The sequence below is a fragment of the Bos grunniens genome, chromosome 9 (assembly GCF_055505025.1).
Source record: "Bos grunniens cultivar Pamir isolate PY7600 chromosome 9, Bosgru_T2T1.0, whole genome shotgun sequence".
Classification (NCBI taxonomy): domain Eukaryota; kingdom Metazoa; phylum Chordata; class Mammalia; order Artiodactyla; family Bovidae; genus Bos; species Bos grunniens.
The window spans coordinates 97,156,219-97,173,215 of NC_141173.1; the positions used below are offsets into that span (position 1 = coordinate 97,156,219).

Consider the following 16,997-nt stretch of genomic DNA (forward strand, 5'->3'; position numbering starts at 1 on the left):
TTTCTTTTTCTTGGGGATGGTCTTGATTCCTGCCTCCTGTACAATGTCATGAACCTCCGACCATAATTCTTCAGGTACTCTATTAGATCAAATCCCTTGAATCTATTTGTCACTTCCACTGTATAATCCTAAGTGATTTTATTTAGGTCATACCTGAATGGTCTAGTGATTTTCTCTACTTTCTTCAATTCAGGAAAAAATTGTGTCATTTTAGGAAGCAGAAAATATTATTTTTTTCCAAATATTGGTGCCACAAATTTTAATCACTTGATCAAGATGGTTCCACTAGATCTTTCCATTGTAAAGATATATTTTTCTTTAGTAGAGAAACATTCTTTTAGACAAAGTGAATTTTCTAGCTTACAATTATTTTTCACCTGATGGTTTCAGTTTCCACTGAAGATCTTCGGCTGTAGCAATTATAACATTCAGTTCAGTTCAGTTCAGTCGCTCAGTTGTGTTCGACTCTTTGCGACCCTATGAATCGAAGCACGCCAGGCCTCCCTGTCCATCACCAACTCCCGGAGTTCACTCAGACTCAAGTCTATTGAGTCAGGGATGCCATCCAGCCATCTCATCCGCTGTCGTCCCCTTCTCCTACTGCCCCCAATCCCTCCCAGCATCAGAGTCTTTTCCAATGAGTCAACTCTTCGCATGAGGTGGCCAAAGTACTGGAGTTTCAGCTTTAGCATCATTCCTTCCAAAGAACACCCAGGGCTGATCTCTTTCAGAATGGACTGCTTGGATCTCCTTGCAGTCCAAAGGACTCTCAAGAGTCTTCTCCAACACCACAGTTCAAAAGCATCAATTCTTCGGCGCTCAGCCTTCTTCACAGTCCAACTCTCACATCCATACGTGACCACAGGAAAAACCATAGCCTTGACTAGATGGACCTTTGTTGGCAAAGTAATGTCTCTGCCTTTGAATATGCTATCTAGGTTGGTCATAACTTTCCTTTCAAGGAATAAGCGTCTTTTAATTTCATGGCTGCAGTCACCATCTGCAGTGATTTTGGAGCCCAGAAAAATAAAGTCTGACACTGTTTCCCCATCTATTTCCCATGAAGTGACAGGACTGGATGCCATGATCTTCGTTTTCTGAATGTTGAGCTTTAAGCCAACTTTTTCACTCTCCACTTTCACTTTCATCAAGAGGCTTTTTAGTTCCTCTTCACTTTCTGCCATAAGAGTGGTGTCATCTGCATATCTGAGGTGATTGATATTTCTCCCGGCAATCTTGATTCCAGCTTGTGCTTCTTCCAGTCCAGCGTTTCTCATGATGTACTCTGCATATAAGTTAAATAAGCAGGGTGACAATATACAGCCTTGACATACTGCTTTTCCTATTTGGAACCAGTCTGCTGTTCCATGTCCAGTTTTAACTGTTGCTTCCTGACCTGCATACAGATTTCTCAAGAGGCAGGTCAGGTGGTCTGGTATTCCCATCTCTTTCAGAATTTTCCACAGTTTATTGTGACCCACACAGTCAAAGGCTTTGGCATAGTCAATAAAGCAGAAATAGATGTTTTTCTGGAACTCTCTTGCTTTTTCCATGATCCAGTGGATGTTGGCAATTTGATCTCTGGTTCCTCTTCCTTTTCTAAAACCAGCTTGAACATTAGGAAGTTCACGGTTCACATATTGCTGAAGCCTGGCTTGGAGAATTTTGAGCATTACTTTACTAGCATGTGAGATGAGTGCAAATTTTGTTGTTGTGCAAAATATGAACCCTTTTAGGATGCCCTCAGCAGGACATCTGAGCACCCTCTTAGGACCACAACTTTCCTTTCTTGGGCCATATTCCTCTTTGGCAATATACCACCATGGCTAAGCTGCAGGCTCTGGGACTGTCTGCTAAGTCACTTCAGTCGTGTCCGACTCTGTGCGACCTCATAGACAGCTGCCCACCAGGCCCCACCGTCCCTGGGATTCTCCAGGCAAGAACAATGGAGTGGGTTGCCATTTCCTTCTCCAACGCATGAAAGTGAAAAGTGAAAGAGAAGTCGCTCAGTCGTGTCCGACTCTTAGCGACCCAATGGACTGCAGCCTACGAGGCTCCTCGGTCCATGGGATTTTCCAGGCAAGAGTACTGGAGTGGGGTGCCATTGCCTTCTCCACTGGGACTGTCTAGCCTGTGCTTAAACTCTGGCTTCTCCACTTGGTAGCCATATGCCCTGCCAGCCTTTTAATCTGTCTGTGCCTCAGTTTCCTTATCTATAAAATGGGTGCTATGAAGATAGCCTTCTTCAGCGATCAATGCAAAGAAATAGAGGAAAACAAAAGAATGGGAAAGACTAGAGATCTCTTCAAGAAAATCAGAGATACCAAAGGAACATTTCATGCAAAGATGGGCTTGATAAAGGACAGAAATGGTATGGACCTAACAGAATCAGAAGATATTAAGAAGAGTGGCAAGAATACACAGAAGAACTGTACAAAAAAGATCTTCACGACCCAGATAATCACGATGGTGTGATCACTGACCTAGAGCCAGACATCCTGGAATGTGAAGTCAAGTGGGTCTTAGAAAGCATCACTATGAACAAAGCTAGTGGAGGTGATAGAATTCCAGTTGAGCTATTCCAAATACTGAAAGATGATGCTGTGAAAGTGCTGCACTCAATATGCCAGCAAATTTGGAAAACTCAGCAGTGGCCACGGGACTGGAAAAGGTCAGTTTTCATTCCAATCCCAAAGAAAGGCAATACCAAAGAATGCTCAAACTACCACACAATTGCACTCATCTCACACGCTAGTAAAGTAATGCTCAAAATACTCCAAGCCAGGCTTCAGCAATATGTGAACCGTGAACTTCCTGATGTTCAAGCTGGTTTTAGAAAAGGCAGAGGAACCAGAGATCAAATTGCCAACATCCACTGGATCATGGAAAAAGCAAGAGAGTTCCAGAAAAACATCTATTTCTGCTTTATTGACTATGCCAAAGCCTTTGACTGTGTGGGTCACAATAAACTGTGGAAAATTCTGAAAGAGATGGGAATACCAGACCACCTGACCTGCCTCTTGAGAAATTTGTATGCAGGTCAGGAAGCAACAGTTAAAACTGGACATGGAACAGCAGACTGGTTCCAAATAGGAAAAGCAGTATGTCAAGGCTGTATATTGTCACCCTGCTTATTTAACTTATATGCAGAGTACATCATGAGAAACGCTGGACTGGAAGAAGCACAAGCTGGAATCAAGATTGCCGGGAGAAATATCAATCACCTCAGATATGCAGATGACACCACTCTTATGGCAGAAAGTGAAGAGGAACTAAAAAGCCTCTTGATGAAAGTGAAAGTGGAGAGTGAAAAAGTTGGCTTAAAGCTCAACATTCAGAAAACGAAGATCATGGCATCCAGTCCTGTCACTTCATGGGAAATAGATGGGGAAACAGTGTCAGACTTTATTTTTCTGGGCTCCAGAATTACTGCAGATGGTGACTGCAGCCATGAAATTAAAAGACGCTTATTCCTTGAAAGGAAAGTTATGACCAACCTAGATAGCATATTCAAAAGCAGAGACATTACTTTGCCAACAAAGGTCCATCTAGTCAAGGCTATGGTTTTTCCTGTGGTCACGTATGGATGTGAGAGTTGGACTGTGAAGAAGGCTGAGTGCCGAAGAATTGATGCTTTTGAACTGTGGTGCTGGAGAAGACTCTTGAGAGTCCCTTGGACTGCAAGGAGATCCAAGCAGTCCATTCTGAAAGAGATCAGCCCTGGGTGTTCTTTGGAAGGAATGATGCTAAAGCTGAAACTCCAGTACTTTGGCCACCTCATGCGAAGAGTTGACTCATTGGAAAAGACTCTGATGCTGGGAGGGATTGGGGGCAGTAGGAGAAGGGGGCGACAGAGGATGAGATGGCTGGATGGCATCCCTGACTCAATAGACTTGAGTCTGAGTGAACTCCGGGAGTTGGTGATGGACAGGGAGGCCTGGCGTGCTGCGATTCATGGGGTTGAAAAGAGTCGGACACGACTGAGCGACTGATCTGATGAAAATATCTGTCTTACAGGATTGTGTTAAGATTAAATGAGCTAAATCAAAACATCAAAAGTATACTTGGCACATAATTAACTTGCTCAATAAACATTAGCTATTACTGTATGTGTTTGAATTTCTCCTTTGCTGCATCAAAGTGGCTTTGCCTAAGTTACTTAACATCTCTGTGCCTCTGTTCCTCATTTAGAATATGGTTCCTGTACCACAAGAAAGCTGTGGTACATATACACAATGGAGTATTACTCAGGCATTAAAAAGAATACATTTGAATCAGTTCTAATGAGGTGGATGAAACTGGAGCCTATTATACAGAGTGAAGTAAGCTAGAAGGAAAAACACCAATACAGTATACTAACACATATATATGGAATTTAGAAAGATGGTAACGATAACCCTGTATACGAGACAGCAAAAGAGACACTGATGTATAGAACAGGCTTATGGACTCTGTGGGAGAGGGAGAGGGTGGGAAGATTTGGGAGAATGGCATTGAAACATGTGAAATATCATGTATGAAACGAGATGCCAGTCCAGGTTCAATGTATGATGCTGGATGCTTGGGGCTGGTGCACTGGGACGACCCAGAGGGATGGTATGGGGAGGGAGGAGGGAGGAGGGTTCAGGATGGGGAACACATGAGAAATAAAGGAATAAAAAAAAAAAAAAGACAGACCGGCAGGACTTGGTGATCAACACCGATGTTGGGGTTTCTAAATTACCTCCAATGCCCTTAAAACTCTAAGGTCTTTTGAATCCTACACATCTCTTGGGCTCATTTATGAGAGCAAGGATAATGCAAATATAGACTTGTACCTACAGGGAAATGACAATAGCAGTGTGGGCAGCTAGAGGCATGACCCTCTGCTCTTCTCCACCCAGCACACACACACATACCTCTCTAAAAAAAAAAAAAAAAGAATATGGTTCCTGGATTCATGCATGGTAATTGCTAGTACAGTGTCTTATATGGAGTAAGCATTAAAAAACAGATAACTGGGGACTTCCCTGGTGGTCCAGTGTCTAAGACTTCATACATCCAATGCAGGGTACCTGGGTTCCACCCCGGATAAGGTAACTAGCTCCTCCATGAGGCAACGAAGAGGTGCTCCAGCAAAAGTAATAAATATTAAAAAAAAAAAAATTGAACCGTTACTATCGTGGTTATTCTATAATCAGATTATTCTGTATCAGGTAAACTTCTTAAGCTCATGTCTTTTCAGATTCACCTTCTTATTCTCACTGTGCCTAGCTCAGCCATTCACACAGTTATGGGCTTAACAAAATACATGATTAGAGCGATTAAAAAGCTTTGCTGGGCGGCACTCGCTCGACAGTCACCCTTTTACCTCCTTTATGTTTCAAGTTCCTATATCTGGGCTGCCTTCCTTATTGGAGGAAGCCCACGCTTGGGAAATCACATTGCCACAGGTTTGTGAGAGGCTCTGGTGGGTGTGTAACGGTGGGAACACCGCGGTGCAGGGCTCAGCGATCGAACCCCCGGAGGGCAAGAAAAGTGGGTTCCCATTCATTAAGGGATCGAATGTATGGTAACAGGGCTGCGCGGCGGCCTTTACAGCACTTAGGTTCTAAACCTCATTTTCCCCCTCCCTGTCCGTCGAGGGTGGGAACATGGGAGTCCAGGTTGGGCAGCACCTCCATCTCCCGAGATCGCCCCCGGGGGAGCCACGGAGGCGGGGGGGTCCCGCGGGGTAGCGGGGGGCACCGCAGGCCTGGGGGGGGTTCCCGCACCTGCGCGCGCGCGCGCGACGTGCCGCTTCCGGCCGCGCGCGGGGCCGCGCTCACGTGACCGGGCCTGGGCCGAGCCGGGCGGGCGGGGATCACCTGAACAAGCCTGTCACGTGAGCGGGGCGGGGCGGGGGCGGGGCCGGGGCGGTCACGTGACAGGCCCCGGGGCCGCCGCCGAGCCCAGAAGAGCCGCGCGCCCCTCGAGCTCCCCCGGCTCGTCCGTGGCTCCTCGCGCTCCTGTCCGTCTCCGCCTGCCACCCTGGCTGCACACCCGTGTCCCGGACGCCGCCCCCGGCCGCCGCGCGCCGCTCGCCCGGCTCCGGACGCGCAGCCCGGGCCCGGCGCGATGGAGGCGGCCGCCGGCCGGAGCTCGCACCTGGGGCCCGCGCCCGCCGGGCGCCCGCCGCGGTGCCCGCTCCTGCTGCAGCTGCAGCTGCTGCTGCTGCTGCTGCTGCTGCCGCCGGGCTGGGTTCCCGGGGCCGCGGGCACCCAGGGCGCCGAGTTCCCAGAGCTGTGCAGGTGGGTGGCTCGCCGGGGCACGGGCTTCGGTCGTGGTGCCCCAGCGCGCAGCGGGCGGGATGGGGGTGCAGGGGGCGCCCCCGGGGGAGGGCCCGGGGTCCCCGAATCTTCTCCTTGTGTCTGCCCGTCCCGATGGAAAGTTGCCACCGTGCCGGCGAAGGATAAGAGACCCGGGGGTGATCGGTGCCCACGGGCAGGGGGTGGGGGGCGCATGGCCCGCGCTGGCCCGGGGTCCGCCGTCCGGCCACTTGTGGCTGTCACCAAGTCCAGGGCGGGTTTGCGTGCGTGCGAGCGGCCGGGTGACACCCTGTGGGCGCCCTCACGCCCAGCGGTGCGCCTGCGAAAAAGTTGGGAGGACGCAGGAATCCCCGGCTTCGCTTTGTTCCCACTCCACGTTTCCCCCAAAGTTCTACCAGCGGGGCTTCAGATGCGCCCCTTAAGGTGGACAGACTCATCCGTAGGAACGGCCGTGGAGTTGGCCGGGGGGGGGGGGGTTGGTTTCATTTGCTGATTGATTTCCTCCATGTGGGTTTTCCATTTTTAAAGTAGCTTTTTCTGCAGAAGTTGACTTTTTTTTTTTTAATCGGGAGAATGGAGGGTGGTCATCCAGTATTGGCTTTCGAGACTTCACCCTTCACTTCTGCGAGCTGAACTTCCTGTCTCGCTGTTCACATGATGTCATTGTCTCCGGGTGGATTATTCTAGTGGAGTCTTTTGCTTTGGGAACCATGATTGTATAATCGTTGGTCCCAGTGAGGACTGTTAAGTGTTCTGCCATGGCCGGGAGTCCCGGGGTTGGAGAACTGCCGATTCCATGTATTTTTCTAACCAACCTTCTCTGGACTGTTTAGGATGATGGAAAATACAGCTTTTAATTAATTTTTTAAAGCTTGGTGAAAAAGGGGTGAAAAGTTCTGGAAGAGTCGTGGACAAACAAGTCAGCAGTTATCCCTGGCACTAGCAAGTCACCTCTCAGAATGAAGCCAAGTTTAGCCCACTTGGACCTGAATTTTGAGCTTACGGTGAGGTGTATGGGGTCTTCTTTGCATTAGAGATGGTCTTATTACCCCTGAATTGAGAACTTTCAGAAATTATTACCCTGAGGAGAGTGAGGCTGAACGCACAGTGAAGCGGAAAGGCCCATATTCTTTGTCCTTTTTTGGAAAGGTATTGGGGGCCCGAGGGAGAGTTAACTGCACATTAGTTTGTAGGCCAGTTAACTGCCCTAAGATACATAGTTACTCATAGAAGCCCCCTGTTACAGTGAAAAGCTAGTCGCTGATCCAAGGTCAGGCTGTGACTGATTTTTAAAGGAGGACGTTTTTGGGGTAGTGGCTGCTGTAACCATATGCATCCATGAGAAATTAGCTCAGCTTGGCCTAGTGGTGTTGGTCTTGGTTGCTGGCAGATTGGAATTGATTTCTTAATAAAGTTGGCCTCAAGGGCAGACCCCTACTCTGGAGCTGCTGCAGGAGACTCTTGCTTTTACTTTAGGGTAGTCATACCACGCCTGGACCGTGGTTCACAAACTCATCTCCAGATGGAACTTGGCCTCTTGGTCCAGTAGGAAATGGCCGTTGTATCTTGAAACGCCTCTCCTCACGGTCACACGTGGGCCTGACTTAGCAAGTGCTTGACAGTGTCCTGAGGGGACTTGCATTTTTTTAGCATGTGCCTTCTGTGGTCTTCAGACAGGTCCTTTTTGCCAGGCTTCTGAGGACTGCAGCCCCAGCTGGGTTGCAGCTGGGTGGGCTTCAGCACGTTTCTTTCCCGTTACTGCTCTGTGGTTTCACATTCAGACTTCTCTAAAGCCGCGTTTAACAGTCTCTACTTCAGACCCACTCCCTGAAATTTGAAATTTGTTTTGTTTGTTCCCGTTTCAAATGCATACCTTGGCTTAAATACTGAAAACATTTTTACCCCCCTCTAGGGAAGGGATTTAAAAAAAAAAATCTGTTTTCTTGAATGAAGTCAGACTGCCTAAAAGTTCCTTCACTGTAGCGCATATTTAAATGGGAATGTGGGCTGATCATGTCTTTAAGTCCACTTTGAAAAATTCTACCGAGTGGCCCTGAAGCAGGCTGTTTTCTGCGGCCTTTTCTTCCAGCCCTGGGCGTCTGTCCGTAAATAGCTGCCCAGGCCTCACCGTGAGTGTGAAGAGCAGACTTCTGCTCTTGGTGTTTGCGCTGCTTGTCGGTGGCAGCGGTCCCCACGGACACAGGGGCACATTCCAAACGTCCGCAAATTGGTTGCTGGTAACGAGGAACACGTTTTTCCGTGGAAGACTCTCCCGGTTCCTGGTGGTTTGCTGCTTGGTGCAGTCCGCAGCCACCTTCTCGCAGGTTTGGGGTGCCTGGACACCTTCTGGTGGCCGCGAGAACCCTGGCAGGCAGGTCTCACGGTCCCTGGAAAGGGGGGTTGATTCTGGGGCAGCGGCCTCTCCTCCCAAGTCTAGCTTTTAGATCCCGGGAGGGTACCTTTCACCTATGGCCCCTTAAGACCAACAGGAGGGAAGTTGGGACCCGTTTCAGGGAGGCCTGCAGGGCACCCATGTGGCCCAGACCCATCTTGGGGTGAGCGTGGTGGGCAGGGGTCGTCCCCAAGTGGCTCGTTAGCAGAAGGGATGAAGGCAGCAGAGGAGGGACTGTGCTTGCAGCAGCTTTAGCGTCTTTAGCCGGGTGCTGCAGAGCAGGGATGACGACGGCCAGTCACCCAGAGTGTATCTGCTCTCCCGGCACTTTGAGCGCGTGTCCTTTGGACAGCCTCAGTCGTGCGATTTTGAAGCTTCGTGAGGATGGATGCACCCGGCGAGTCCTGCACTGTGGAAGAAGTCGGAGGTTTTAATCCCTCGGCTGTTTCTTGGGAGGTGGTGTGTGGTGGAAAGAAAGCATTGGAATCCAGAGGCCACCTTGGCCGCGGTGGGTTTGGCAGGCACGGCGGGGCTGGGGCGTGGAGTGCTGAGCTGTGTGGGATGTGCAGAGGTTGGGGGGCAGGGTCTGCGGGGACAGGAGGTCAGGGGGCAGAGGCCAGAGGCCGTGCGAAGTCACCCGAAGAGACCAGAAGGCCCTCCGCTTGTCCACAGCTTCACCCTCTTCTGTACGAGATACACTTTGTAAAAGGCCGTTCTACACGTGCGTGGTAATGGGTGACTTTCTACCCTTTATTTTGGTGTTAACGACATTCTTAATGAGTGAAGGCTTAACAGTTTATACGAGTTATAAAATAATGCTTTGGGCTGTCTTGATTTAAGTAGTTAAGTACCTTAAAGTGTATTTAGAACAAGCTTTCCCCCAATTGTTTCTGTATAAAAGCTGCAACTTTTTTTTTTTTTTATTGAGGACAAGAGAGTAATGAAGCCAGCTGGGAGTTGAGGTTGGTTTAGTTGATGTCTCTAAGGAGACATTTTTTTCCCTGCGATTTTTCCGAAGGAACAGTGCTTATATGCCTAATTTGGGCCACATGTTGAACCTGGATCACATCCACTTGTGTGTATATGTTTCTTGCAACAATAAGTGTGTGTGTAGCCCAAGATTATTAACTGTGGGTAGACACATGCTTTAATTCTTTAAATTCTTTAATTCTTGTCAGGACCATCATCCTGACAAGATCCCAGGGAATGAACTCCTGATTGGGCTTCGTATCTTTTATCAGTGTTTCACAGAGGGAGTTTTAAAAGATGGGGTTGAGTGAAATCATTTAGGTGTCTCATCTTTATTTCGATCTTGGCATGTATAACTGTGCTGTGCTGGGAAGAGAGAATTCACAACGGTCGCAGAACGGGGACTGGTGGAAGAAAGTAACTCATTACTTTGCAGATACTGTTCTTTTTCTCCTTTTTTTTCCCGCCTTTTTTTATTATCCCAGCCAGGAGCTGTTTTGGCAGTGACCCCACTGGTCATGGAGGTGGAGGTAGCTGAGATCGGATATACCTGTGAGTCCTTTGTATTTTCCGCATAGCTGACTCATGACCAGTGAGGGACAGAGGCCTGAATTCTTGTTAATGGTGTCTCCTCACCTTTAATCCTGGCAAGGTGACAAAGGACTCATTTATTCTCCAAGTGATCCATCGACATTTCTTAAGTAGGGGGGAAAACTGGGAGGGGTTAGAGCTGGAGACACCACCCTCTGGACAGCACTGGATCCAGAGAACTGGTGGCCACCACTGCTCCCCTTTTGCTAATTTTACTTTATTAAACTTTTGAATTTCTTTTGTTAATTTTAAGTAATGTGTAATCTAAGTTTTGATTTTTTTTTTTTTTTGACCCAAGACTAAACTAGATGTTACTAGTTTTTTGGGCTGTTACAAACAAAGCTGTTGTAAATATTCATGTACAAGATTTTGTGTGGACATATGCTCTATTTTTGGATAGACACCTAGGAGTGAGGTTGTTCAGTGGCTGGGGAGTGAGGGTTGATTTTATGGGAGCTGCAAACTGACTTCTGAAGGGGTTGTCCACGTTGCATCTCCATCATCGGTGTGAGAGTTCCGGTGTTTCTTCGTCCTTGTCAGCACTTGATCTTGTCAGTCTTTTTAATTTTAGCCATCCTAGTGGGGTTGTAGTGGTATCTCAGTATGGTTTTAATTTTCACATCCCTGCTGACTCATGACATTGAACATCTTTTCTTGTATTATTTGGATGCCTCATGAGGTTGAACATCTTGCATGAGCTTATTAACCACTTGAGTATCTTTTGTTGTGATTCTCAAAAAAATCTCTTGCCCCTCATCCCTGAACACACTTTTTGGGGGTCATCTTTTTGTGTTTCAAGAGTTCTTTATGTTTTTGGAGTCAGGTCCTTCCTCAGGTCTGTACCGGGTGTATTTTCCCCACAGTCTTTGGATTGCTTTTTTTTTTTTTCATTAATATGTCCTTTGAAAAATAGGTATTTCTTAATTTTGATGAACTTCAGTTTACCTTTTTTTTTTTCTTTTTAAATCAGGCTTTTTGTAGCCTATGAAATCTTTGTACTGAGGTTTCTTAGCCTTAGCACATTTGACATTTGGCCTGAATAAATATTTGTTGTGGGGTCTGTCCTTTGCATTGTGGGATGTTAAGAGCACCCCGTTTTCCCAGGTGGCTCAGTGGTAAAGAATCTGTCCGCCAATGCAGGAGATGTGGGTTCAATCCCTGGGTTAGGAAGATCCCCTGGAGAAGGAAATGGCAATCCACTCAGTATTCTTTCCTGGAAAATTCCATGGACAGTGGAACCTGGTGGGCTACAGTCTGTGGGGCAACAAGGAGTCCGACATGACTGAGCACCCACACACGCATTTCCTGATGTTTTATGTAGGAAGCTTGCGACTGAGTTTTTAAGTGAGTTCAGGCTGCAGCTTTCTTTGCTGTATTATTCTTGGATGAGTTCAGTATCAAGAATGTTTTGCTTTGTGGGAAGAGCCAGTTAGTTTTTAGTATATTGTATGATATGGAATAGTTTTTGCATAGGATGGACAATTTCTGTTCCTTAAATTTTAGTAGAACTCAGTGGTAAAACTGTCTGGGCCTGTGCCTCTGTGGAGGTAGAACGTGGTGGAGGAGGAGTTTTGGTTACTGCTTCAGTTTTGTCTGTTTACTCAGATTCTATACTTTTTCTTGAGCAAGTTTTGATAACCTGTATTTTTCTAGGAAATTGTCATTTTAATTATGAATTCACATATAAATACGTAGCATTTACCCTTATGCTTTTGGAAATACCTTTTGAATCTGTAGGTAAATGTAAAAAATTCCTGATGTTAATTTATATATTTTTCCTGCTAATTAGGTTTACTAAAGATTTTCCTAGTCTTTTTAGTCTTTTCAAAACAACTAGTATTTATTTTACCATCTTTGTCACCATTAATTTTTTATTTTATTTATGTTCTCTGTTGTTAACTTTAAAAAATTTCTTTAAAAATTTTTTCTAATTTTTCTTAAAAATTTTTTTTTCTTAAAGAAATTTCTTTTAGTGCAGTAGAGTTGATTTACAATATTATGTTAATTTCTGCTGCACAAAAGGTGATTCAGTTATTCCTGCATGTTCTTTTTCATCTTCTTTTCCATTTGGTTTATCACAGGATATTAACTATAATAGTTTCCTGTGCTGTACACTAGGATTTTGTTATTTATCCTCTTTTTTTCCCTAATTTAAATTGAAAGCTTAGATCTTTTAAATCAGCTTGAGTGACTAAACTATGAATTTAAAGCTGTGGGTTTCTTTGTCTGAGTACTATGCTACTTATGGGTTTTGATACATAGATTTTTCATCCTTCAGTTCTAAATATTTTCTTCTTGTACCCCAAAATGCTATTTGAACTTCTTGGATCCACCAGTTTTTAAAAATTTTTCATTCTCTAGGTAAATAGAGTTGTCCCCTCATGTGGGCAGTAAAAATGTGAAATTGTGGCCTAGAACCTCCTTGAGTTGCGTGTTCTGTGTGTTTGGGAAAAAAAGGTTCTTTCTTTGGGTCAAAGTTTCCTTATTGTGCTGTTTGGCCTCGCTTTATCATAGCGCATACTCCGTCCTGCTGGGTTTGTTCTTTATGCTTTGTATCTGACCTCCATTGTGGGCAGGGCTCCAGAAGAATGGCTCTGTCCTCTTTCCCAGCCTAGCAGTTCTCCTGTTGTTTGTAAGCTCTTCAACTTTTTTCTGTTTCTTAGAAACATTCCAGCAGGGTCTAGAGTTGATGTATACTCACAGCTGCCTCTTCATGGTTGCCACGACTTCGCTCATCCCTTGGAAGACGTAAAGCGCTCCTCGGATTGCTCTATGAATTGCTCTTTCCTTGGGCCCAGTGTCTTTGTTGGCATCTGTCATCCCATTTTCATGGTGTGGGTGCCCTTGCGACGGCTGGTGCCTCTTGATTGTGCTCTTTGCATCGAGCCTCCGCTGGGACGCTTGTGGCCTCTTTTTGCGCAGCTGTGCAGGATGGAGCTGGGAGCAGTTGTTGAAGCTTGGCTGCAAGTTGCTGGGGGGAGGCGGGGGGATGGGCAGGGCGTTCCTCTGGCTGGTGTGTCCCTGTGGCTGGTCTTAGGTGCTTTTCCGTCCTCCTAAACATCACTCCCAGCCCTGTTCCTGCTCAGAGACAGCTGCTGGGCCCTCGTTGACGGCCGCTGGCAGAGGACAGTGTGTTCTGCCTGTAGCTGGAGTCCGCAGAGCTGGATTTCTGAGTTGGTGGTGGCCAGTCACCTCTTTCCTCTGCATCTCAGTTTCTTCCTCAGGAGGGCTGGGAGTGGAGTTTTGGAAGTCACTGTCCTGCTTTCGAATGTGGACTCTTTCTCCTCTTTACTAGTTGGAAAGCCTCACGGGCCAGTTAACTGACCTGCTGAGATTTTGATTTTCTTCTGTGTCAAATCAGGGTGCAAATCACGTTTTTAGGGTGGTGTGAGAACCAGAGTGTGTCTACGTGCCTAGCTACCCTTTGTGGTCATAAATGGTGGTGGTGGCGGTGATTGCTTTTTTCTGCAAGTTAGGGCTCTGTGCGCCAGGTCAGTGATATTTTTAGCTGGTTCCTCTGCACCTCCCTGGTTCTCTTAGTGTCCAGGGGCTTTTTGCCTCAACACGAGGGCGTTTCTTCTTCATCCATCCTATACATTGGCACTCCATGGGAAAGTTCTTTTGAGAAAGAAGTGTTTCCATCATTTAAAGTTTTAAAACCACGGGGCTGTGTGATTCTCAGGGTCTAGTTTGCATCCAGGCTTCTGCGGTTCTGAGGCTCCATTCTTCAGGATTCCTCCAGCTCCCAAGTAGCAGAAAGCCCAGCTCGAGTTTGCTTACACAAGGAGGAGCTTGCTGATAGGAGGTGTGGGGTTGGGGCGGGTGCCAGGTGCCATATGTCGGGTGGCCCCGGGCCCTTTCCTGCCTTTTTTTTGGCATTGTCCTCCTTCCTGTGGTGGCCACATTAGTCCACCACCCCGGGGAAGCGGGGGAGTGCAGAGCCTCCAGATTTTGTTTTTTGGTAGAAGGTCCTGAAGCCCCCGAGGACTTCTGCACGGGCGTCAGTGCTCTGGAGGGGCCCAGTCCCGTCTCCCTGGAGGCGGGTGGGTCTTGGATTCCAGGGCGTCTGCTGTAGGTGGGGACTGGGCGCAAGAATGCAGGCCAGTGGGAAGCGTTGTGAGAGCCCTTCGCCAGCTTCACGGTGCCGCAGGACTTAAGAACCAGCTGCCACAGGCGGGGTTTTGAGGTGCCTGGAGTGGTGCGTCACGCCTATTTCTGTCCTCGTGGTAACCAGCGCGGGGGGCCGGCCTGTGTGCATCCTCCATGGCTGGGGTGGGTGGAGGGGAAGATCCCAGCCCCTCTGAGTTCTGCAAGCATGAAGCTTGCCCTTCAGATGGGCCAGAGACCTTGGGTGGGATTTTTATGTTGTTGCTTTAAGATCCTTCCATGAATCTCTGGAGGGTGGCTTCCCCCCCGCAGGGCCAGGGGGTGGGTACAATTTTGCACGTGTCACTCTTCACTTTGGGGCTCAGAGATGTAAGAAATCTGAGGTCTTGAAAGTTACCAATTCGAGTTTTGTTTTGAGGTAGAGGGAGTAGGGAAAGATGAAGGAACGTGGAGACAATGAAGCCTGGCCTTTGCCGGCGGGCGGCCAGGGAGGTCTTTTAAATCAGAGCCTGTGTGCTTAAGGGGATGGGAGCCCACTCCAGCATTCCTGCGTACAGAATCCCATGGACAGAGGAGCCTGGCGGGCTACAATCCGTGGGGTCATGTGCAATTCTTCCCACGTACGTGTGTGCGGGAATAAACACATGGTGTGCACGTGAAGAGCTCTTCCAGGAGCTGACTGGCCACTGGATGTTGACTTGTAACGTTAGTTTGTCGCCATCTGGGTGACTCGCTCTAGTCAAAAGCCAGTTAGACATCTTTAAAACACTTGTTTGGTACTGAAAGCCTCTCCCCAGCACCCCAGCCTGCAAACAGAAACCCCAAACCACGAACATGGATGTGCTGAAGGGTGGCTTCTTAGAAATGACAAGGATGTGTCCCCACTGAGTCACCCCTCCGTGTCCTCCGAGGCCCCTCCGCCTGCCATCTGCCGGAGGAGTGTCACCACAAACAAAGCGAGAAACCCATGTGGCTCACTCTCCGCACTTCTGAGTGTCCATCCTTCGGTGGAGGTGGGTGAGTTAGCTGCTTGGGTGAGTGAGCGAGCCTAGGGAGAGGTGTATGGGGCGGGGCTGTTGGAGGGTGCTGGGTCTGCAGGCCTGTCTGTGGGGGGGACTTTTGCTTTTTTTTAGGAAGCGAGGGGGGTCACCTGCACATCTGACCCAGGGAAGGGTGTGTTAGGCAGAGGGATCACATTATCAAGTGTTCCAGCCAGGATGCTGGCTGACGTGGCTGGGAAGTGGCAGAGGGGCCGTCGTGTAGCAAGAGCAAGAAAGAGGGTGGGAGACGGGAATTTTTGGAGAGGGTTGGCTGGGGCCACGTCCCATAGGCCATCAAGAATGACTCTAGAAGAGAGTGTGTAGGTGTGTTTAACTGAATCCCTTTGCCATGCAGCAGAAATGGGCACAGTGTTGTAAGTCAACTCCATTTCAATAAAAAATATTAAAAAAAAAAAAAGAAGAATGACTCTGAATTTTATTCTGAGGGAGGCGGAATCCTGGGAGGATTTTGAGCCCAGGAGTGACCTCGGGTGGGGACGGCCCGAGGGGAATTTTTGCCGGACCAGGTAAGCGGTTATAACAGATTGGACCAGGGTCGTGGTGCAGAGTGGTCCGATTCTGGGGACTTTGAAGGTGGAGCTGGTGGACTCTGCCTAGGACTGGATGTGGGATGGGGTGGGGTGGGGGGAGAGGGACTGAGCTGAAAGGATGGAGCTGCCGTTCTCAGAGGGGGTGGGGGATGGGGAAGTAGGGGCCGCCTGGAGAGCCTGGGTGGAAGTTGTGACAGTGTGGGGGTCATTCCGAGGAAGTGCCCTGCGGGGGTGGGGAGCCGGTGGGGCCGCAGTCCTTTTAGGTGGCATGAAGGTGACGCTGACGTGGCCCTGCGCTTCCTGTTGCCAGCAGCGGGTGGTAAGGTTTCTGAGTCGTGTGACCCCAGCATCTTCAAAGCAGAGACTGTTCTCCTGCGGCAGCCTCCCTTTGTGAAGAACTCACCCTGGGTAGTGGCCCCATCACCATCCGAACTAACCGGCTGAGCTGACTGCCCGGAAAGTAGGAAGATGAGGGCTTCCCTGGTGGCTCTGTGGTAAAGAATCCACCTCCCAAGGCAGGAGACATGGGTTTGAGCCCCGATCCAGGATGATCCCACGTGCCGAGGAGGAGCTAAGCCCATGCCCCCATCACTACTGAGTCTGTGGTCTGGAGCCTGGGAGCTGCAACTCCTGAAGCGTGAGCACCCTAAAACCTGTGCTCTGCAAGCAGAGAACTTTTGCAGGGCAGCAAAAAGGAAACCCTGCTTGCCTCAACTAGAGAAAAGTCTGCACAGCAATGAACCTGGCATGGCCTCCCCCGTGCCAAAAAAAAAAGTTAGGAAGGCAGACTTTCTCTTGTCCTAGTGGCTTTGGAAGCAGGGGCAGGGTACTGGGTCCGTGAGGGTTTGGGGGACGTTGGTGATGGCCTCTGAGGGGACTGAGCCTTAAAGTTTGATCTCTATGCCATGGGCCGAGTTGATGTTAAAGGCAGTTGAATTCCGACATCCATGTGATGATTAAGGAGGAGGTTCAGCCTGTAATTCAAGCCTTCGTTTTGCATTTGAGGAACAAAGTAAGAAAGCACCCAGATTGTAAAAGGGGCCTCACGGAGCAGGGTTGA

At 48.4% G+C, this 16,997-nt stretch overlaps 1 protein-coding gene across 1 annotated transcript in view; it reads left to right on the forward strand.

The window, feature by feature from the left end:
* Positions 1 to 5,889: 5,889 nt before the first annotated feature.
* IGF2R (insulin like growth factor 2 receptor) overlaps positions 5,890 to 16,997 on the forward strand; it is a 102,308-nt gene continuing 91,200 nt past the window's right edge. Inside the window, exon 1 of the mRNA XM_086316668.1 lies at positions 5,890 to 6,269. Coding sequence (XP_086172794.1) covers positions 6,097 to 6,269 — 173 coding nt within the window. The 5' untranslated portion in view covers positions 5,890 to 6,096. The remainder of the gene's footprint in view (positions 6,270 to 16,997) is intronic.